At 38.8% G+C, this 23,856-nt stretch overlaps 5 protein-coding genes across 5 annotated transcripts; 3 read left to right on the forward strand and 2 right to left on the reverse strand.

Annotated features, from left to right (window-relative positions):
- Positions 1-415: 415 nt before the first annotated feature.
- Positions 416-2,104, reverse strand: MELLADRAFT_109947 (uncharacterized protein; the record flags this gene model as incomplete). Its single annotated transcript, XM_007414040.1, has 1 exon — positions 416-2,104. One exon carries the CDS (start codon positions 2,102-2,104, stop codon positions 416-418), a length of 1,689 nt encoding a protein of 562 aa, XP_007414102.1.
- Positions 2,105-5,351: 3,247 nt separating this feature from the next.
- MELLADRAFT_123431 (Xaa-Pro dipeptidase) lies at positions 5,352-10,012 on the reverse strand (the record flags this gene model as incomplete). The annotated part of the gene is made up of 14 exons (XM_007414039.1): positions 5,352-5,708; positions 5,786-5,854; positions 5,939-6,144; positions 7,503-7,553; positions 7,622-7,644; positions 7,739-7,805; positions 7,903-8,022; positions 8,099-8,228; positions 8,315-8,901; positions 8,973-9,119; positions 9,200-9,251; positions 9,344-9,472; positions 9,555-9,669; positions 9,767-10,012. The coding sequence occupies 14 exons, from the start codon at positions 9,856-9,858 to the stop codon at positions 5,616-5,618; spliced, it is 1,881 nt and encodes a 626-aa protein (XP_007414101.1).
- Positions 10,013-13,566: 3,554 nt separating this feature from the next.
- MELLADRAFT_91192 (uncharacterized protein) lies at positions 13,567-14,262 on the forward strand (the record flags this gene model as incomplete). The annotated part of the gene is made up of 3 exons (XM_007413961.1): positions 13,567-14,033; positions 14,102-14,170; positions 14,232-14,262. 3 exons carry the CDS (start codon positions 13,567-13,569, stop codon positions 14,260-14,262), a joined length of 567 nt encoding a protein of 188 aa, XP_007414023.1.
- Positions 14,263-17,520: 3,258 nt separating this feature from the next.
- Positions 17,521-18,268, forward strand: MELLADRAFT_123813 (uncharacterized protein; the record flags this gene model as incomplete). The annotated part of the gene is made up of 5 exons (XM_007413962.1): positions 17,521-17,650; positions 17,710-17,769; positions 17,867-17,968; positions 18,054-18,122; positions 18,201-18,268. 5 exons carry the CDS (start codon positions 17,521-17,523, stop codon positions 18,266-18,268), a joined length of 429 nt encoding a protein of 142 aa, XP_007414024.1.
- Positions 18,269-19,735: 1,467 nt separating this feature from the next.
- On the forward strand, positions 19,736-23,419 carry MELLADRAFT_38438 (uncharacterized protein; the record flags this gene model as incomplete). The annotated part of the gene is made up of 14 exons (XM_007413963.1): positions 19,736-19,864; positions 19,946-19,983; positions 20,047-20,092; positions 20,657-20,683; positions 20,796-20,860; positions 20,946-21,003; positions 21,083-21,359; positions 21,486-21,817; positions 21,905-22,030; positions 22,110-22,256; positions 22,348-22,497; positions 22,598-22,852; positions 22,971-23,116; positions 23,197-23,419. The coding sequence occupies 14 exons, from the start codon at positions 19,736-19,738 to the stop codon at positions 23,417-23,419; spliced, it is 2,019 nt and encodes a 672-aa protein (XP_007414025.1).
- Positions 23,420-23,856: the final 437 nt, after the last annotated feature.

A 23,856-nucleotide genomic window follows, 5' to 3' on the forward strand; every position in this document is an offset into this window, starting at 1 on the left:
AAGAAGAGTGTAAAAGGGAGGAGAGAAGCGGTTTAGTTTCAATTCTTTATCTCTAGTTTTGATGAGGACTTCTTCTGCTTCCGTACCTGAGGCATGATTCGTGTTAAACACAGTATTGTCCGAGGGTTTTTCAGAGATAGGCCAGAAACCTTCTGTCAACCCAAGGATAATAGAGTCTACGAATGGCCTATTCGGATGGTTTTTTAGAAGGCTTTTGAAATTTTCTATATTTATGGAACAATTAATTTTAAAAAGGTCTGGGCGACGTTTTATCGCGCAAGCGGCTAAAGGGTCCGAGTCGAGGGGGGGAGCAGAAGGAAGAGGTTCGGCGTGGATCGAGGAATTCACTGCTGCTGAATAGCCTTTGTCTAAAACATCGATGTCTAAACCTCAAAGAAATGTTCTGGTGTTAGGCTCATTTGTGAGCGTCGCTTCCTTGATGATGTTCAAAACATCCATCTTTGTTGCATACCCCGTGAACTCGCTCGCATGAATCGTCGCTGTGTGGACAGACACCCAGATTCCAATTGTTACAAGGTTGATCAGCTTTAGGAAGAGATCTAGAGTCCCGGATCTTGTACGCTGGTTTGTTTCTTTTTCCTTTTTGCTTCTTCGCTGCTGAAGGACGAGAGGATTGATAGGAGGGAGGAGCAGCCTCAATAGCCAGCCTCGGAGTACGAGAAGATGATTGAACAGATTGGTACTTTTGAGTAGGAATAGAAGCACGACCAAGTTTGCTGGTGCTGCTGTATAGAACTCGATTGTCGATTCCTTTGAGGGAATCGTGAGTGTAATCTCCCCAAACGAGACTAGGCCGGGAAGCGAATTCTTTCCTAAGCTCGACATCAAAGTCTCTGACGTCCTCCCAGTAAACGCGTGCTTGGAAGAGGCCTGGGAGGCGGAGAATGTACTCGAAGTATTTCTTGATAGAAATGGCAGCAGGAGGAAAGGCGGCAATATAAGCGTGTTTGAGAACGCCGAGAAGATTTTGCCAGTGAGTGTTATCGGTGATCTCTTTTGGAGCTGCTCCTTCGACGTTATTAAGGTCACCATCGGCGTTAATACAAAGGCGGCTCTGAGGGGGATCGGAGGAGGCAACTGCTCCGTAAAATTTCCGAAGATCGACAAAATTACACTCCAGGAGTTCTTTGGTAAGGGAGTTTTGCCAGTTTGCAGGCCTGTTCTTACAAGAATTGAAAGCGCTGACGTGATGTTTGATGTCAGACTTATACAGGAGAGCAATCTGGTTGACGTGAAAAGATATAGGAGTGAAATCCTCGGGAACAAGATGTTCGTTATCGTCCATGTACGGAGCGGTGAGGATTTGCGCTGGCACCATGGGACCAGGGATGGTTGGGATTCCCGACAAGAAGGTGGGACCAGAGACAGCTGGTGCTGCGACAGGTGGTCGAGCAGAGGAGTGTGAGGAGGGCGGGGAGGCAGGAGTTCTCTTCCTCTTTCCTTTATCCAGTCTTTCGAAAACCGGAAAAATTGGAGTCGTTGCACAAGGAGTTCGAGCTCGAGGACTCCCTGAGAATTGAATCCGCCGTAGAAGAGATGGACCAGCGTCAGGACCTCTGGGAGAAGCTCGAGGTGAGCAATTGGCATGGGAAACCGGACCACGACGAAGTCTAGGAGAGGACGGTTGAGGAGGAGGGGGAGGTGGCCCTCCAGAGTTGGTCGAAGGGTTGGCTGGGAACATAGATAAATCCTCGAACCGAGAAGGAGATGAAGGAATTGGCCTGGCCATGAATCCTTTGACTGGGCCGTAGATGTCGATTGTAGGAGGAGGGGAGAAACGATCACTGAGCACGATGGGGGGGATGACTTGGGGGTCAGCCACCGCAGGCAAGACGTCCGTAACAGGGTAGACGGGCCTATTTGCTCTGCTATCCAAAGAGATCGCACAGCGTGCGACTGCTGAGAAATGGAACAGAAAGTCGGGGTCCTCATAGGAGTAAACAGAAGCGACTTGTGTGCGAAACTGCGCCATGGTAGTGACTTTGCTACCTCCTGAATCATCGTAATTCGTGAGGATTTTATCAATGTCATCGAAAATAGCGGTGGTAGCGTTTGTCAAAGTTACGGGGTTATTAATGACCATAATAAGAAAACGCAAATGAAAAAATGTTATCGCTGAAATATTTTTCTTTTATGTGGATGTAGAGAAAAAACGGAAATCAGGATAATGATAATGTGATGGAATGGATTTCTAAGAATATGATATTTTCTTTGAAATTCTTTGTTGGGAAACTAGGGAACTTGCTTCTGAAGCGCAACTCCTAGACGTCCATTCTCTTCCTCTGACATCATTGGTTCGAGTCAACTTTTGATAGTTATTGATGATGAACATCGTCTGAGAAGAGAATGACGACTGCTGTGACCCGTTTACCACATTATCCGATCCGTCTTTTTTTGACCTATTCCCATCTATCAATACTCGTACCAATTTCTACCACTGAAACCAGAAACTACACTCAAACCACCCTCAATATCGTTTCCTCAAATAGTCTTGTTCCACCCTCTTCCATCCAATCTGTTTGACATTGTCAACCAGCTTGCCCTTGACCTGGCTGGTGATTGTTATGAGCCTATCAGCATACTACCATATTACACATGCTTGTACTGTATCTCCCACTGATACCGGCTCTTAGGCTGGACTTACCTGTACTGGTCTTTCCTCATGTTTTAATCCTATCATCAACACAACTAGTTCCTTCTCTCTTCGCACTTCCCTTCTTGGTCATAACAGTGATGCTGTCACCAGAATCTTGACAAGCTCTTCAAGTACCAGGTGTTGGTGGTGACAATTCTAGTGACAATGCCAATGGAATTGAAACCAAGGATTATCATTCAGAAGCAGGATGGGTTGCAACTTGCACCCACCTCAGTACCAGCTAGTGTTCAACCAAAACCAAAGAAAAGAGTCTCACAATTATCCAATAAAACTCTTGGAATTGTAACACAAATTCAGCATCTCGAAATGTTTCAAACTGCTCACAGCACCATTCTCCACCTCTTAAGAAGAAGAAGAAGAAGAGAAAAGGTACAACTAGTCCTACAGTACTTGAGGTACATCATTTGATCATTTCAGTCTTTGTCATTAATTCTCACATGTGTTGATTTTCCTTGATTTGAATTTTTCTTTCAATTTTTTATTTTACCTTCTCTTTTCTCTTGCTCATCTCAGACTTCCCTTGTCTGTTCTCTCAATCACATTACACCTTCACTTCTCTCATTCTTACATTTTTTATGTATCTTTCAATCATCTCAAACAATCCCTTCTGTCAATATTCCATTTTTTTAGCCACCTTCTCATTTCTCTGAGTCATCACATCAAACATTACTTCTCATCTCTCTCAATTGTATCCAAACTGAGTCATAGGACTATGATGTTCCTGTTGGGGTGGATGTTCATTAAGATTCCAATGTGGAAGTTGTGGAGTCCCCAGAGGTCAGGTGTTCCCATCTTGGCCATTGGTACAAAGTGTTGGAGTTCTTCAAGACACCAATACATGTGAAAGGCAAGGTAGGTTTTGGAATTTATTTCATCTTTTCTCCTGTAATAATAAGAGTGAGTATCTGACTGACATTAAGCTTTGTTCTAGAGTGGTGATAATCTGTGTCAATTTAGGTGTCAATAATGCTGCAGATACTTCACTCAAGGCAAGCACAGTCCCTACAACTTATACTCACACCAAGATTGAGCTGAGGATTGACCGGCATGCCCCAGAAGATGACTTGAAATTCAAAAAGGTCACAGCCTCCCTTGAACCTGGAAACAACAGCAGGAAGACATTGCTCAAGTGGCTAGTGCCAACCCAAAAATCACTCTTGACTCATTTTTATCTCAATCCTTTTTCAGCATTGACCTCCCATCTGGATCCTCCAACATGGGCTCCCTTTTGCCAGATCCACTGATCCCCCCTTCAAGCAGTGTTCAAGTTGTCAAATAGATTGGCAACTATGCAAGGTACCGCCTGGGCATCTGACACTTCCAAGGGAATCTACCAGGATTCATTTTCTACAGTGATTGGTACAATTAAGGTAAGACTTGTACTCATCTGATCCATCTCTGTCTCAACTTTTCACCCCTCTTAATTACTGACTTTTGCCTTTTTGCCACAGTCAAATAAGAGTAAGTTCTGTCTAATTTATAATGTTTGGACAACAAAGGGGGGTCAAAAGGCTTTCATAGGTGTCTCAGCCACCTATGTTAACCCGCGCCTAGCTCAGCCAGTTAGGAGGTTTTTAATATCCAACGGTTTACACAGAAAGATGAGTATTTTGTCTCTTTCTCTTTCCTTTTTTTTAGAATTTTTCTGTTTAATGCTGGCATCATCTCTTCTTTTACGTCCTAGCTCAAACCACCAATTAAGGTGTTCCAACAACACCATGGCCAAGAAGGCATCCAACATGTTCTGGGACACTGACAGCTAAGTAGATTGGTACCCACGGGTTAATCAGGTCAAGTGCTTTGCCCCCAAGATTGGATTTGTGTTTAAAGCTGGCCTCAAGTCACTAGATGATGTATGCTACCAGGAACATTCAGGTATGAGGCCAAATCAAACTCAACTTAATTTTCAAACCTTGGCAAAGGATTTATTCAAACATTCAAAGTAGTCTCAAAAAACAAAAAAGATTGGAGATGTTTTCAAATGTAGATCTTTTAAGTAAGAATCCCAGCTTCCCATGTATGTATATCAACAGATACAAACTGAATTAACACTTAAATCAATGAGATCATGTAGATACAAGCCAAGCCCGTTTACAAGCCAAGTGACACTGGAACCTCAGCTAAAGTGAGAGATAAAGGTTCAAAAATTGAACTAAAGTGTGATGAGCAATAAGAAGGTGCCAAAGTGGAAATGTTGTAAGCTCAACAAACCTGGTATGGGGCTGGCCAGACAAGAAATACTAGACTACATAGAGCAAGGAGAAATATCTTGATAGTAAATAACCCAAAGAGGATAAATCCATACCAGCACAGATTTTCTCATTCTCATGCTACACACAATTGAACAAAAGTGGTTATCTTGGGTGATCAAATCATCACACCCAGATCAAACATTCTTGAAGCTATGTAAGCCCTTCATTTGTTATAGATGAAGGAGTAGAATTCAAACAAGGTCCCCGAATACAACAGATTTTCGATTTTTTTTTCTTTACACTACATTTGTTGGATCTTGACATTACAGGAACCCATATCACTGTTCACAAAATTTCAATCGAAACAGCAAGTTCCAGATTGGTATCTTCTGGCATTAAATAGCAGGAGCCAATATCTTTCTCTGACTCTGAAGTTGTGATCCTGGAAAGGATTTTGGATACCATTAGCTAGTTGCACAAGTACAGTTCAAAGAAATCTCGAAGATGCATCACATTCACAGAAATTTGATAGCCAGATACTAAAGCAATATCAATCAAGAACTGTACAAAAGACAAAACTCAAGCTGCAGAAAACCAAACATACCAAACACACACACATATATATATATATTTACTCATCTAATTCCCTTACCACGCATTCAGACATTAAAAACGTATACTATCATTAAAAGAAAACAAAACAAAACCTCCACTAAAAGAGCCAATCAAGGATTAATACCAATGCTCTATTGTTTCATCAACCAATCAAATGCCATCCTATCTTCATGATTTTCTAAATCAAACAATCCTTTCAACTTATCCTTACATTCTTCATTATGCTTTATCCCAATTCACAAAGAGAATGTTGAAAATCAATTTGACTGGTTCCTTTCTCTGAATGTCAAAGAAAACTTACACTGTCAATCCAATCTTTTTCTACTTGATTCATTAAATCCCAATCAATACAATTCTTAGCAATAGGTACCTAAGCAACCCCCCAAAAGAACCCACATCATAAGTGTGCACTATTCCCAAACTGTCAGAAACGAAAAAAGTGAAACTACTCAACTTGTGTAAACCTTTCAAGTTCTAACCATTTAGTACCTTTCATTTTAACATCATTCAAATCATCACATTCTTTAACACCAAAAAAACTTTCAATACGAATTCCGATTTTTTTTTCAAAATCATAATGACCAGGTTCGATTGTAAAAGTATGACCAATCTTTAGGGGGCTACTAAAAAGCGCCCGCAAATAAAACCTGAGACCGCCCGCTTTTAGAATCCGGTAGTTACTAAAGATGTTTGACTGAACTGTGGTTCAGTCTTGAGGAACTAATTTGTCGAGTGTCCCAAATGTGATTGAAATCAAATCAAATGGAAACCGGGCGGTCTTGAAAATGATCGACAACAGTCAAAAACCCACCATGCAAAACCCCTCCAAAACCTCCCGCTCTCGCTACCCACATCTAAGCAGGATAGTTGGCGTGTTTCTTACTTCTTTTCTAACCAAGTTCTGTACCACACCTATAAAGCTCCGGCTGGTGGGGCTGGTGTTAAGAGAAGTGGTCATGAGTACACGCGAAAAAGGTTTTCACACCCTCCTTGCCTAGATTCAAACTCGATGAAGCTAGAACTGCCCCTCTTCTGCAAGTCTGTCCATTTCTTCCTACCCAAGTTGGAATGTAATTTATTCGTTGAAGACCTTTATCTGCTTGTATCTGATCCAAGAGCTGTATAAAATCACAAAGACACTCGGTCAATCTACATAGTTGATTATTTTGATTGATTATCACTCGTTTCTTTTTCCTATCTCGCTTCGGAACCCACCGATTTCTCGCCACCCCTTCTCCTTTTCATTGCATACACGTCTTGCTCATAGTTGTTGAAGCAGGAATACAATGAGATACTTCTTGCATTGGTTTGAAAGGGTTTTGACACTATTCAACTTACAGGTCAGACAAATTCGCGATAAACCCCTAGGATCCACAAAACCGGGATGAATCCAAGTCGTGTTTGAACGTAGCCTCAACCTTTGAGACTATAGGTGAGCCAGACAAAGCAATTAAGTCATCAAACTCAAGTAAAACCTTCAAATGCTCACAAGAGCTCAGAGACTGGAATCTTTTCTGCCTTCTAGCCTTGTTGCTGGTACAAAACAGAGAATAGTCAAGCCTGAGGGGATTGCTAAGAGGCTCAGGTCCTGTTCAGTGATGTGATTGTCTTTCAAGCCGATCTGAACAATCCAGTCAAGATAAACAATCAATATGAGGGATGAGATGTGGGTAGCGAGAGCGGGAGGTTTTGGAGGGGTTTTGCACAGTGGGTTTCTGACTGTTGTCGATCATTTTCAAGACCGCCCGGTTTCCATTTGATTTGATTTCAATCACATTTGGGACACTCGACAAATTAGTTCCTCAAGACTGAACCACAGTTCAGTCAAACATCTTTAGTAACTACCGGATTCTAAAAGCGGGTGGTCTCAGGTTTTATTTGCGGGCGCTTTTTAGTAGCCCCCAATCTTTAATGGTACATCTACTGATCTATTTGAAGTTCCAATTCCTGTAAACATACATTATAATAAAAAAATCCATCAATTTTTGAAGTAAGGTGAGTTCATCTGTTGATCTTACCATGAGGTCCTTCGTGTACTGAACTACAACTACCAACCCCATGTCCAGTACCTAATAAAAATCACAAAACAAAAAATCAGTATTCCAACAAACAAACATCCCTCAAAAAAATCCCTCACCATGACCGTAGAGTTTTCCATGTCTCCTAAACCAACCCCAAATGAAAATCAAAATCACACAACATCAATCTTCCGAAAGTTACAAATACCTGATCAAGAAGAAATGAAGAAAGAAACACAAACCATCCGGGTTCTCTTGCCAATACATCTAATTGACTACCAGTAGTTTGAGTCAATGTCAAAGCTGCCGCATCTCCTCCACCTACATTATGATACAAAACCCATCCTAAGTCATCAAATCTTAGGAGAAAAAAGAAATTTTAAATAAATAACCTACTCACCTGGAAAGATAGCTCTAGCAACAGCCAAATGACCTTGTAAAACAATAGTATAAGCTAATTTCTGCTCCGGCGTTGGACTTTTTCCAAAGAATACAGTTCTAGTCGTATCAGTAGTTCCATCTATAAACAAACAACCAAACCAATGAACAACCTCAAGTTTTTCGTCAAGCTTTATAATCAAAAATCAAAAACTGACCTAAATAATGAGCTCCCGAATCATTTAGGTAAAATGTATGTAAATCAATAATCCTATTTTGTTTAATAGTAGGTTCATAATGAGGCAAAGCAGCATTTTCATTTGTAGCACTGATATTAGCATACGATAACTACTTAACAAAATGTAAAAAAGAAGATAAAAGAGAATCGATGATCAGTCCTTTTGACTTCTGATGTGATAATCGGACAAACTTACACTAATGAACATTGGATGTCTCGATCTGATCTCATCAAATTTAATTGCAGCGTCCCATTCATTAATTTCATCTCCAGACAAAATTCGATGTTCTAACCAAGCGGACCAACGACACCAAGCCAATGCATCTCTTAAATAAGCGTTTCGAAATCCATTTAATTCAGTTAGATTTTTGATCGATTTCCATTGAGTAATAATTGAAGGAGTTTCAGAAATTTGTTTGATATCAATTGTATCGTATAATCCAATTGGTAAAGTTGAATCAATAATTATATGATTTTGAATTTCAAGTGATCCCATAAATTCACAAATCTTATCATAATCTTCTAATTGAACTTCTAATTCTTTCAAGTATTGCTGAACTTCTTGATGTTGATGTTTTGGATTATGTAAAAAAAGTATTGTAGGTTTAGAAATTGAAGTTGAAACAAATAAGTAAGCAAAGGGGAAAGGATTATAAGGTACATCTGAACCTCTGATATTCAAAATCCAACATAATTCTGATAATGAATTGATTAAATAACCTCCTGCTTTATATTCTCTTATATAGGATTTCAGTTTTTCTAATTTGTCTTGTGAAGTTTGACCTGTAAAGAAAAATTGAATCAGTTGATTGAATACAAAATTTTTAACAACGATGAAGTTTGATTTTACTTACCACAGTATTCAAGTGGATGTAGATAAATTGGGTTTTGTGATAAGATTGGTCTTTTTGATCCCCATACTTGATCAATCAAATTTTCACTCGAGCACACTAAGCTTGACTCCCGATCATGTAAACTTTCTTCCAAAGTTTGTACTTCAGCTAAAATTTCAAAAAAGAGATAAATCAGTTTAATCGTCACAACAAAAGTTTTGTAGTAGATTAGGATAAAGGAACTCAACTATGAGAAACAAGCATTGAATCAATTCCAATCCTACTCATCCTGGGTACATCCTACAAAAAACCCCTCTCAACCCAAATAAAACCAAAAATCAAAATTCATAAATGAAACAAAACCCCGATCAAGAAATGTAATTGGAGTTTACGTCAGATCCCAACCAACGAATCCAATCAAAAACCCCCGAAGTTCCAACTTTCATCAAATTCCAACAATTCAAATCTAAATCATCTTCAGCTTGTTGCCAATACCTAGAATCGGTAAACAACCAAGCATCCTATTTTTTAAAGCATATTATTCAAAATTCAAACTCAATTTTCAAATCTTGAAATCAAAAAGAAGAAGAAAAATGAATTCACATCTAAACCAATAATAGCAGTTCCAGCCGAACCAGTAAAATTTGAAATAAATGCTCTTCTTTCATCACACGGTGCAAGATATTCAGATCGATGTGAATCAGTTGAAGGTACAACACTATCAAACCCAACAAAAAGTCGAAAATCAGTTTATCATTCTTTACATTTGTTTTCGATTTCGGAAAAGAAAGGATTCAACAGAATTGACACTTAACTAGAATTGTAAGTTTTCATTTCTCATTAATTTACGTAATTCGTTTAAATGGTTTGAAGAAGGCGAAGGCGGTGAGTCGTCGAATAAGATCATCTTTGCTTTGATCGTGTCTTCGTTGTTGTTGTTGTTGTTGTTGTTGTTGTTGGTCTTTGTTCGAACTTTGATTTGGTTTCTCCCGCATACAGTAACTAAAGACTACTCTGTGCTAGCTTCTCACCACAAGATGTGGGACTGATCCCAAATGGTGAGAATCTTTTTAACAACACAATTGTAAATATCACCATGGCCCTTGGGCCTTGGGCTGAGTACCTAAGGCGGTAAGGTAGCTTACGGTCCTAGGAACTCAAAACAGAAGCCACTTGAGGTGCCTAAAGGGGTCAGGTACCTAGCCTATGTCCAGTCCTAAACGTTAACAATCCAAAGAAAGAAAAATCTAAAAATGCTTCAGATGAACTTGAGAAGATATAGAAAGATTAAGCTCCCTCAGCTGCTCCTACCGATGTGTCTCCTTGGAATGTTGGTATTGAAGTGTGTATGATGTGATGCTTGTATGTGGCATTGGTTGAAGAGTTATTTACAGTCGATTGCAGAAAGCTTGGAAACTTTTGCCCGCCAAACTTGGGCAAATTTACGGGATACAAAGTTAAAACTGGGTTTTTTTCCCAGTTTCCCAGTTTTTGTTTTTGGCTGTGTTTGGAACTTTCCCACGTTCTCCCAGTTTCCCAGTTTGCGCAAACACAGCCAAAAAGTCCGAATTGGGAAACCCGGAACAAATCCGGGTTTCTAGTTTGTATCCCGTAATTGGCGTGGAATTCTTTCCAAGCTTTGTGAAATTGACTGTACTACAAATTGGTATGGTGCGGAAGTGTGCATGACAAGGGAGTTTTCTGATATTCACAAGTTAGAGCATCCCCAGCTGCACGCCATAAACCGTGATGTACGGATATTTGAGGTAGTTTCGTGCACAGCCGTCTACCTCAAACACTCACTTAGCTTAGGTAGTTCTCTCCGTGCGAGCCCAAATAGGCCAAAGATGTTCTATCTTGGCTCGCACCACAAACCAGTCCGTACCTTCCTTTTACCATGATTTCAAAACCACAGTGCACAAGTTCCCCCAACTACAGTTTCATCCTTCAGCGCGTCTTCTTGCTTCAAACACGTCTTTTTTGATCACACACATTTCTTTTCAACCACCATTCTCATCATCTCGTCATGGATCCAATTCTGGATCCCTCTCTCACATCTTCGGTTCCAAACACCGCCAATCAATCTCCCTTGGAACTCAACACAACTCACCAGACAGACATTGAATTAGTCCATTCCAAAAAGCGCAAAAGTCAACCTGAAGAGAAGAGTACAAAAAAAAGAGGCAAGAATTTCACTCATTCGGAGGATGAGCAGCTTTGCCATTTGTACATAAGCATATCCACTGATCGCATCATTGGAAAGAGCCAGAAGATACTTTGACTGTGGCAACGCATCGAGGAGCATTACAAGAATAATAAGGTTCCTCAACCCTCCGATTTGCCTCGTGACAGGACCCTGGAAAGCCCCTATATACCCGCCTAATTGGGTATGTAGGAATTGGCCTTTTTGGGTAAAAATGGTCCTTATGTTCTGTGTAGGAATTCTAAAAATTTGAAAAAAAAAGTCACACAGGAGCCTTATTTTGTATGTAGGAATATGTCAAAAAGTGTGGAAAAAAAAAATAGGTTTCTTACACATTAGGTAGGAAAGAGGGTTCTCAGGGCCACCAGGCTACCCACTTCAATACATAAGGTGAGTAGCAATGATCATCGAGTCACAATGAACCCCGATGTTATTGTGTATAGATACCAATCATGATAGTATTGAGTTCGAAGCTCAGGTAAGACAATTTTTTGCACATTTTTATGTAAAAGGGTGTGGAAAAATGTCATATTATGACAGTTGATGGTCATTGAAATCGAGATGTCTGACAGTCTGGCATGGGTCAGCAAGAAGGTTGTTTCAACCAGTTTCAACCGAGTCCAAACATTTGAAATGGCCTGAAAGTTGCTGAAACAGCTTGATTCTGCTCGATCACAACATTTTTTTTGTTTGATCTTGATAGTTTTCGTTGATATTAGACACAATTACTATATCTCGCGTAGCAAAAGGAAAAGGTAATGAACGAAAGAAAAAAAACAACCACCAGGATCCTGTGGCTTCTGATCACGCCAATGCAAATGGAGCCACCAAATTGGACCCTCGGACATGTAGTAAATTGGTAGCCATCATGCTGAAAAACTCTGAGCAGATGGACAAGGCTCTGGATCGCTTACATCGATGGAACATTCATGTAAAGCTTGACCTCAATTGGATTGCAAAAAATACATCAACAACTCTCGACATCGCAACACAAACACTTTATACAAGTGGCAATGTATCAGAAGACAATCCACTTGAAGTAAACAAGTTTGTTGTGGTTATAAAAAACAATGTATGTCATCCCCTGTTTCAAATATGAAGCTGCCGACTCTGATCATTTAATGTACTCTTGATTCGTTTTAGATGCTTTTTTTGGGTAAGATCTGTGCTCTCTACATTTACCAGAATGGTAAGCACGAGTGGATCACCAAATCGTCCACTCGATCTAAGCTCTCATATGCATCTACCCAGCTTTACATGTATAAAGGGAATCCTGGAGCGTGTAGTTTTGAAGAAAACTTTCCAAATCGCCTCATATTCTCGCATCTTGATATAGCAGATATTCACTATGTGTTTCCCCCCACCTCATCAATGAATATTACTGAACCCAAGGCTAACACCATATGGATTCCTCAAGCTTATCGTGCTATGTTAAAGGCTATGAGCCAGAAACAGTACATCAAGGCAATTCTCGAACAACTTGCTGTTGAACACGCTAAAGCTAGAAAAAAATAAGCTATACTTGAATTGTAATATCTAACTTGGTTTTTATTTCTCTCCACCTTATCTAGAGATTTGATTTTGTGTTATTTCTTCAAGTTGTTTCGCTTCATCTCTCCCAAATTCAAAAAAATACCAGTCTCTTTAGTCCCTTTTCTGAAACGTTTGACTGCTCTTTTTCTACTTCTTGATATTGAATTCTCAGACCCTGATCTCCCTCATGTGTAGAGATTCACTTTGATGTTTTTACCTGTTACAGCAGTGGACCGACTGCAGTGGCTGGCCAGGAACTGGAAACACAGTCCCTCCAGTGGCTGGCCAGGAATTGAATTACTCGTTTTTTTTAAAACTCAACTACATAACACTACATAGCTATACTACTCACTAGTCTATTTCTCTCTCAACAACTTCAACTCTTGTGATTCTTCTACCAAATTCCCAAAAAAATATACAAGTTTTTCCGGAAAAAAAATCAAGATGTCTAATTGCTCTGAAACGCCCAAAAACACAGATTTTGAGGGTCCTTATGCAGATGGAAGGAATATTGGGACCTTTCTCCGAAAAAAAAAATGGTCCTTTGTCAACAGGTAGGAATCCGAGTTTTTTTTGTGAAAACCGGCGAAATTTGTGTAGGTAGGAGGGGAAAATTTCGGGATTTCCATTAGGAGGGTATATCGGGGCTTTCCAGGGTCCTCTCGTGACAGTACTACACTTCAAAAGCGATGGAGCCACATTTCCACACAAGTCACCAAGTTTGTGAATCACCATTCAGTTGCAGTACGCAATTTACGCAGTGGAAAACTTGTAGGTGCCGGTGATGCAGTAAGTTTCTCCTCATTTGAAGATCCCATGTGAACAGATACAAACTTTATCTGATTTCAATTGAACTCCTTTTGCGTCCATATGTAGATAATGGATGCAAAGGAAACGTTCTTGGCCAAAACCGGAGAGAATTTTACCCTTGAACACTGCTGGGTGATTCTCCGAGACACAAAGAAGTTTCAAGACACATCCGAAAATACACTTGCACCGTTCCCATCTAGTCCAACATCATCCAAAAATTCGAACACCATGTCTGCAACACCTTCGAACACCTCACAAGTTCCCAAACGACCTTCAGGCACCAAAACTGCTAAAAAAGAAGCAGCGTCATCAAAAACTCAGGAAGAATTAGATAGAGCAGTTCTCCAAGCTTCGGAAAAGCTTGCAAATGCAGTGGCGGAGAAAGGTATCGCGATTCGTGATTTATCTGAATCTCGGATCATGATGGAAGATCCAGAGAAGATGAGTGGACATCGTCGCGAATGGTATCGAATGAAACAAGAAGAGATTATGGGAAGATATAAAAAGGTCAAAACCAATCATCAAACAAAATCCGAGTAAGTAATTCCTCTCATGATCTTCTCTCTCTGCTGCTAAACATGTTCATTTGATTCTTCTGATCAAGAACCAGTCAGACCGATGGTGATTTACAAACGGATCTTGATTTACAAACCAAAAGCGAGTCCCAAACAAAGTGAGGTTTTCCATTGCTTTTATTGTACAGTACCATGCTGATGGTTTATGCTTTCAATTAGCCAAACTGATGGCCATTGGGACAAAGAGTGAGAGTAAAGAACTCTTTCCAACCTCAGTTCACTATGTTTAAATCTTACAAAACGTTTTGATCAAATTACATCATGCTTGGTAGATGATCAATATTACATCCAATTATCCAATGTTGTAAAAGTGCTTGTGTTATCCACATTTCTTGAATTGATTTTCCTTTTTATTTTGAAATCTAAGATGTTGTCAATCCGTGTGCTATGCAAAAGTCATGAAATCATACCATTTCAATGCTTTTCAATTTTATTTTTCAACATGATAGTATTAAAAAAATCAATCGATTTGGAGAATCCCAAAACGATGACATCTTTCTCAATGGCCAGTGCTGATTCTTTTCAAAAAGAATTGAAGGGACTCTAAAATATGATTAACCTATCGATTTCGCTTACTTGGTATTAATAGAAAACCAAAACAAAACCATTCTTTAAAATACATAGATTACAATCAAAAAAAAAAGAAACAAGTAGGTAATCACGAGTTCACATGTTTCCAAACAAGTAGCCTAGACAATCAATGAGTAAGTTTAAAAAGAGACTAGTTAATCTGCTCCACATTGGGGAGCATTCTTTTCTGCTGCTCCTTTCGCATTCCAGAGGTGTTGCACCAAGTCGGCTTTGAGCTGATGATGAGCTTTCTTATCGCGCATGTTCTTAAACTTTGCTAAATACCCAGCGCGATTGTTTGTCCAAGCTGTACTGCTTTCAGGCGGACGGACTACAAAGAGATGTTCTTGAGTTAGGTAAGGGTCGGGTTCTTGAGTGTTTCTATTATCTTCAATATTCATGTTATGTAATATAATACAACACAACACAATCGCCTCGAGATCAGAGTCCGACCACAGCCGCCCACCATTACGCAAAATATGCCATTTGCCCTGTAACACTCCGAATGCTCGTTTGATGTCTTTACGTAGAGCTTCTTGGACTTTTGCAAAATGCTGTTCATGACAAGTGGAAAGAGTAAAAAATGATTAATACTTGATGACTAGAGGATGAAAAAAACAACCAAAGACTTACCCGCTTCATGGGAGTGTCAGGAGATGATATAGTCTGGATGAGAGTGGTATATTCCGGGTAGATTCCATCGGACAAGTAACACCCAGTGCTGTACTCGGTATCATTAACAGTGAATTTGACCGCGGGTTGTTTTCCATTGAGGTGATCTAGAAAGAGAGGTGATCAAGCAAGTACGCTGAGATCTTCGAGAGTACCCGGTAATCCAAAGTAGGCATGCCAAATCCATAAGTCATGCGATGCCACCGCCTCGAGCACCAAGGTTGGAGCCTTCTCCTTTCCACAATATTGACCGTGCCATGCTGTTGGGCAGTTTTTCCATTCCCAATGCATACAATCCAAACTACCTAACATACCCGGCATACCTTGTTCCTCTGCTACAGCCAGAAGTTGCTTGAGGTCGTTTTTGGTGGGTTTTCGGAGATATTCAGGGCCAAATACTTCTACAATAGTGTGACAGAAATGTTTGAGGCATTCGATTGCTGTAGATTCACCCATCTGCAGGTAGTCGTCGAACAGATCAGGCGTTGTTCCATAAGCGAGCTGACGTATCGCGGCCGTGCACTTGTGTCGTGAAGAAAATCCCAAATTGCCCACAGCATCCTGCTTCTGCTCAACGTAGCGATTCGAAGTTTCTAAAGTATCACATATGCGAAAGAAGAGAGGGCGGCTCATGCGAAAACGACGTCGAAAGCGATGAAGTGGGTATTGGGGAGAGTCAGCAAAGTAGTGCTTATGAAGCTTTGCGTGACCTTCAGCTCGATCTCGAATAATTCTCAAACGTGAACCTTGAAGACGACAGCAAGGTTGTCTATATCTATCATGAAGTCTATGTTGAAGGATAGCCCGGTTTTGTATCATTAAATTCTGGATGGCTGCGTCCTCATCCTCGTCGTCTTCCAGGAGGATATCCATGAATTCGTCTTGATCAGATTGAACAGGCATTTGAGAAAGAAAGATTGATGACAAGATAAGAAAAGGATGAGTTCGACAGTGTCTGGAACAATAGTTTGTTTCCAAAACTGCAGTGCTTTGCACTCACTCATAGCATACGAGAAAATGATGCTAAATAATGCTACTAACCGTACTGTACGGCATTAGGGCTGTGCACAGGGTTTTTTTGATACCCCAAACAGTACCATAGCCAATCCGTGCGACCCTCCGTACGTCACGGTTTATGGCGTGCGGCTGGGGATGCTCTTAGTATCTTATTTCAGGTTTTCATTTGATTTGACTAGACTAATCAATTCTTAATTCTTTTATTCTTAGTAGCTCTATCAGAATCATTCAAGGTACTTTTCACCGGGGGAGTATCTATTGGCAGACTCGGCGTACACCATATTGAGCATTATTATCCCAACTGACAAGCGAGTTAGGGGCCATAATCTTGGAGCTCATGAAGATGTGTTCAACAACACAATCAGTGCCTTACAAGTGATAATAGGACACTGTAAAAGTATTGGAAAAGGACAATTTCAATCCCTCAAAGAAACCTGGATCATCATCAGTCACACAGCTCTTGCAATTCAGTCTAATCAGTAGATCCGAGTGTGTTTGATACTTGAATGTGTGAGAAGTCTGTGAGAAATAGAAATACGAGAAACAGGAAATCTGAACATAAACCAGAGAAATCAGCGATGTTGAAAGGCTTTCAAAAATAATGCGAAAAAGCGATTTAATAATCCAAGGAAACAAAAGTTAAAAAAGTGATCCAGTGATCCAGTGATCCGAGAAAAGTTCAAAGAAACGTAAAAAATCAATCAAAAAAAGGGATCGGAATAAAAATGTAATGAATAAGGTTGAAGTCAAAACTGGCGGTTGCTCTAAAGATCTCAAATCAGAGAATCTTTACTTGGAGAAAACTCAGAGCGGAGTTCTTTGAAAGGATTGTCTCAAATCGGAAAAGAAATGAAAGGAAACACGACAATCATTGTTTTCTGCAACGGCAATATAGAAAAGAGAGAGTAAGGATAATAATTATTCCGATGAAAAAGAAGAGCAGGATGTACATGCTGATTTTTCGGGTAAACTGCTCTTCAAAACATTCGTGTAATGTACAGTTCATGTCAGGTTGCCAATGATGAGATTCCCCCCACTTTCACTTCCTGATGCTTCGTTGTAAACGAGTACATAAGCGCTGGTCTACGGCGCTGCTCAGAGGTCTCCTCACAGTACGAGTCAAAGTTCCAGCGTATCACGAATCTTCTTCTCATCTAAAAAAACCACAACTTCTCTTGAACACTTCGTCATGTTAGCTTACCAACCTCCTCAAAGGCTTGTTTTCATCTTCATTGCTATCTGCATCACACAATTTGCTCTCATCCAAGCGGATGAAATTAAATGTATCAAGGGATTCACCAGGGATAAAGATAACTCAGGCAAGTACAATTTTTTCAAACTTTTCATGTCTTAAAAAGATCTGATTCCTTTTTTACAGACTGCAGAGACTCGAAGGCTGTGGTATGGACCTGCCCAACAAACCAGTGCGGAAGAGATCGTAAATATCAATCTCCTTGAATGAATATTTATCTTTTTGACGTTGATTTCCTCTAACGCTGCTTTGAGCTTGCTCTGTATCAACATGATATCTCTAGATCATCTCTGGGTACCAATGAAAGGCTGTTTCATGGACGGCGTTCCAGGCACGAGCTCCCAAGAATGTACGGGCTACAATTATGGACGTGAAGGCAGATATCGTAGGTTATCATATTCTCTTTTGCTATGGAGTTCTAATTGACAAATTATACGTATTGTTCTTAACCTTCTTTTTTCATTTTGTAGAATGTTGGACATCGGGGGTCGACAAATCTTACTTTTGCCCTTATACAACCTCCAATGTACCCTTCATCAGTAAGTCATCTTTCATTTTTATCATGTTCAAATCAATTGACCATCATGCATCACGTGTACAATCATTCTTGTCAATAGCATGCTCAGGTTGCAGCATACAGCCTCCACAGGGAAACGTGCCGTCGGGAAACGCGGATAGCTCTTAGGGATCCATTGGAACCTCATCTTCGAGGTCTTTGATGCCCAAAAGAAACCGAATCTTGTCGAGTTTTCGGTTCATCTCCACCAACTTCTTTGGTTCAAATGAGTCATCTTTCTGTCTTCTAGGCTACCATGTAAACTTGTAAATATTTTCTTTCTCATAAAACTGTGAAAAGAAACCTCATCGGACATGAATTTTGAAAAGTCAAGCATGACGCAGCTGGGAAACTCTGTGTACAATAAGAAATTACACCTTCTTGATGCTTGAACGCCACTTTGAAGTAAGCAATATAAAAGGATATTTTCATAGAAGGTGAAGCCAAGAAAATACAAAATAAAAAATCAGAGAGGATTCAACATTTGGAATTACTGGAACTATGGAAAACTTCACTAAAACTTTATGTCTTGAAGTTGAACCTTTTGTTCATGTTTAGCTCATAGTAAGTGCTTGTCAGATCGAGTACAAGTGCAGGTGTTGTAAAGGATAAGACTCTGCCCAATTACTAATGCTTCGGTGACAATGTGTAAGCCCTCGTCGCCTTATTTATGGCTCTACTCATACCGGAATCACGCATATATATCTTAGCAGATTGTGTCAGTGACTCAAACAACGAATCCTTCCAATCCAACTTTCATTCGCATATTTCCCCGTGTTATCCTGCCAATTTACTATAAATATCGTGGTCATATTTCTTTCTCTATTTATCGCACAACTCACTTTCATCCGAGCGGATACTATTGAATGTATAGACGGTTTTGCTTGGGATAAAGGAAGAGTACATAGAGGTAAGTAGATTCATCAAACCTTTCTTTTCATAGTTCTCTCATTCATCATTTTTGAAATTTCAACAGTGTGCAAAGATACGAAGAACAAAGGATAGGAATGCTCAATGGTCAAGTGCGGAAGAGATGGTAAGTTGAGATCTTCTGACTCTGTGATTGTTTTTATAAAACTACAAGATCATCGTTTTGAATAAAAGATATAGGGTTTCGGAAGTCAAAGATATAAGCTTCTGTGTAATTCGATTGATGGTAGCCACAGTTATCGACAGAGTAACTTGATCGACCAACGATTTGTTACAGGAGAGAATGTTGAGGTGATTCTGAAATTTGGATGGATGTGAATCTAGATATGATGGGTTTGTAGAAAGTAAGATATGGGTTTAGAGCATACTTTCACCTGTTCCTCTGGGCTTTGATTTTTGATTTTTGACTTTGAAGTTCTGTTTCAACTTTCAATTCGACCAACTGTCTGCCTAAAACCTATCATCTCAAGTTGTCGACTCAAATCAACGAACCAAACGATGTCTTATCACAATACCATCTTCAACAACAATCGAAACGAAACCTCATTAAGACCACGCAGAACAGTCTTTCCACCTTCTTCACTTCATGCTAACATCTCACCTGAAAACGGGATCGAATTCAATCCAAACTCTTCATCTAATCCAGATGAAGAAATGAAAATCACCATGTTAGGTGCAGGTCAAGAAGTAGGAAGAAGTTGTTGTGTTATCGAATATAAATCGGTCACTGTGGTTTGTGATACGGGTGTTCATCCTGCTTATACTGGAATGGCTGCTTTACCTTTTATTGATGAAGTATGTTTGAAATCTTTTCTTGAACTGATTTCATGGGTTCTTCCTTACTTACACTGTTTTTTTTTTAATTTGTTTTCTTAGATTGATTGGAGTACTGTTGATGCAATTCTGATCACACAGTAAGCTTTCGATTCTTGACTTTCTTCGAGACTCAGTGGATTAAATTTTTCGATTTCATATAGTTTTCATCTCGATCATGCTGCTTCATTAACATATATCATGGAAAACGTCAGTTTTGAGAATTCATCTTATTCCCTTCGATTTTACAAAAAGTCCAATACACTAATCAAACCAATTCATTCTATTCATCTTTCATCAAACGCGTCAAAACCAAACGATTTGGGCTTGGTTTCTTTGGGTTTCTTTGGGGGGGGAATTCGTTCATTCATGATTCATTGTTTTTTGTGGGGGGGGCGGGAAATACTTTTTCCATGATATTTTCTCCAACTCGTATTCTCCCTCTTGAACCACACTTTAACATGTGTTTCTTCTTTTTTCAAATCCTTCTTATCATGCAATGCATAATCTGATTTGATAAACATTCAAAACCCAAAACCAAAACCCCCCCCCGCGGCTTTTTTGGTTCATTCTTTAAACCAAACCAAAACCTCACGATTCAACATTACTCAAAAACCTCGACGCGTCTATTTCAATTCCCAACTTGCCTAATTCTTTAAAATTTCAACTTACGAATCAATCAATCATCATCATCGGTACAAAAACTATTACGATTGTATTCTTCTTTCCCTTGATTTGATTTCGGTAACATATTTCAAAATTGTCGATTGACAGACTAATTTCAAAGAAGGTAATGGAAAGGTTAGTCACTCTTCTTTCTTGATGATTATCTCCTATACGTTTGAATTGAAGAAAGAATCTAACAATCATCCACTATACATATAATCTATATACTTTCAAATCATTCATATAGGTCTTTATGACACATCCGACTAAAGCAGTTTACCGATTCTTAATGCAAGATTTTGTAAGGATGAGGTATGTCTCAAAATCTTCTGGTCTAAAATGACCAATGAGCTTAAATTGTCTGATGATTCAAATTTCTTGATACGTTTCGAAACAGTACGATTGGAACAGATGGTGAATTATTCAATGAAGAACAAATGACACTATCCTACGAAGTGGGCAAACTATCTCCAAGTCTTCATACCCAACCCATCACTAACGAATCCCAAACCTATTCTCTTACCCATAACTCAGTCCATCAATGCCATAGATTATCATCAAGAGATTTCCCTAGGATCGCTTCGATTCACATCATATCCAGCCGGTCATGTCTTAGGTGCAGCTATGTTTTTGATCGAGATAGCAGGCATCAGAGTGCTTTATACGGGTGATTATTCTACGGAAGAAGATCGACATTTGATACCTGCTAAAGTCCCGAATTGGAATGAAAAACCTGATGTGATGATTTGTGAATCGACTTATGGTGTTCAATCTCTTGAACCTAGACCTGAAAAAGAAGAAAGGTTTACTGGTTTGTTATTTCTGATTTTTTCGCTTTACTTTTTCTTTGATTCGAATTCAAAAGAGATATATATATTGAACTAATCAAGTTTTGTATATCTTTCTGTTATTTGGATTCAAACTTAATTTTTAATAGCATTAGTCCAAATGATCTTAAAAAGAGGTGGTAGAGTCCTAATGCCAGTCTTTGCCTTAGGAAGAGCTCAAGAATTATTATTAATCTTAGATGAATATTGGTCAAACCATCCTGAATTAAATTCGATTCCGATTTATTATATTTCGAATCTAGCAGCTAAATGTATGAAAGTTTATCAAACGTTTATTCATGGGATGAATGAAGAGATCAAATCTAAATTTAATAAAGGGATCAATCCTTGGACGTTTTTTAGAGAAGGTAAAGGTTTGTTTAAGAAAGGATATGTTACGAATTTGAAAACTTTAGATAAGTTTGATGATCGTGGACCTTGTGTGAGTCATCATTTCAAATGCGGTTTCCATGGAGTATAAGTTTATTGTAAATGAAACATGATCTGATCATTACTTTTTGTTGGATAGGTTGTGATGGCTAGTCCTGGGTTTATGACCAATGGAGCTAGTCGTGAACTATTAGAAAGATGGGCACCTGATCGAAGAAATGGTCTATTAGTCACTGGTTATTCCATTGAAGGTACAATGGCCAGAGTAAGATCTCTTCCACTCTTGGATCATCATCTTCTCTGATGATCATTAATCTGATATTTTGATGTTTTGGTTTCCATAGGAAATGTTAAAAGAACCACAAGAGATCACAGGGATCAAAGGAAACAAGATTCCTAGAAGAATCGAAGTGATTTATATTTCATTTTCTGCACATGTAGATTATACACAAAACGCAGCATTTATTGATCAAGTGATGCCAACTCATTTAGTAAGTCAAGATTCGATCATCACTCTTTGTTTTTTCATCTTCATCTTCATCTTCATTAATGTAATGTTTTTTTGTTTGCTTTTTGGGATAGGTTTTGGTTCATGGAGAATTTAATAATATGACTAGACTTAGAAACGCTTTGAAAGATAAATACCTTTTAGCTAAAAACGAAATGCAGATTTATACACCTAGGAATGTAGAAACTTTGAGAATCAAATTCAAAGCATCTAGAATAGCAAGAGTAAGATTTCATTCCATTCTTGAAACCAAACCAATCCAAAAAACGAAAAAAACGAAAAAAGTGATCCAAAAAGTGAATGTCTGTTTTGTTTTGGGTTTAGGCAATAGGTAGTTTAGCAGACACGAATTTAAGTGTTGGACAAACGATCTCAGGCATCTTGGTTTCCAAAGATTCAGCTTATACTTTATTATCTTCAACTGATTTAAAAGATTATACTGGACTTTCAACTTCATCTATTTTTCAAAAAGTTTCGATTAATATTAATGTAGGTTGGGAAATCGTTAGATGGCATTTGAATTGTATGTATGGTAGGATTGAAGAAGGGATTGATTTGAATGATAAGTTGACGTTTAGAGTCAGTTACATATCTCATTTTTCTTTTCTTTTCGTTTTTGATGGATTGTTTGATTGATGTATTGGATTGGATTGGTGAATTTTGGTTTTGGTTTTTGGGTTTTGCCGGGGGAGTCTAGGTGATGGAAACTGTTGATGTGAAAAAAGTCGAAGATCATCAAGTTTTATTGGAATGGGTTGGCTCAGTTACGAACGATATGATAGCAGACTCAGTCCTAGCTCTCTTACTAGGAATAGACAGAAGTCCAGCTTCTCTAAAACGTTAGTTTCCATCTCTCTTTCTTTTGGAAACCAGAAAGTTCCATTGATGTGTGTTTTGGTTTGGTGTTTTTGTATAGTGACCAGTGGAAATCATTGTGATCATCATCATTCGTCAACTCATCAAAAACCTAAAGACGGTTGGATCGAAAGAGTTGATAAGTTAATTGGTTTCTTAGATGGACATTTTGGACATGTTGAATTGTTGAATGAACCGGCTAGATTAAAGGTTTGGATAGATGAAGTTTGGTCTGAAGTGTTTTTAGATGATTTGGTGGGTTCTTTTTTTCCTCTTTCTCTCTCTTTTTGAAGTTGATGAACTGATAAAAAGTCATGGGGGTTTGAGGTTTGAGAACTGATTGGTGTTTTTGGTTCTTTTTTTGGTTGTTAGAGAGTTGAAAGTGAATCTGAAACGGTTAAGATGAGAGTTAGTTCGATTGTGGAAATGGCTGTTGAATTAGTTACACCTTTAAGTGAATTTTGAAAGAAAACCAAAACCAAAATCAAAAAAAAAAACATGAAAATTGATCAAAATAAATCAATTCAATAATTCCCTTCTTATGGTTTATACTTTACATACCAAATGTCGGGATTGTGAAATTCTTTTTTTTTTTCCAAAAAATTCTTTGTCTCTTTGTTACAAATTTTTAATGTTTTATATGAAAATGAAAAAATAAAGGATTTTTTTGGGTTTTTCTATATAAGTTGTATGGTTTTGATACTTTTTTGTTTTTCGTAAATTTGAAG

This window comes from Melampsora larici-populina (genome assembly GCF_000204055.1).
Source record: "Melampsora larici-populina 98AG31 unplaced genomic scaffold MELLAscaffold_40, whole genome shotgun sequence".
In the NCBI taxonomy this organism is placed as follows: Eukaryota; Fungi; Basidiomycota; class Pucciniomycetes; order Pucciniales; family Melampsoraceae; genus Melampsora; species Melampsora laricis-populina.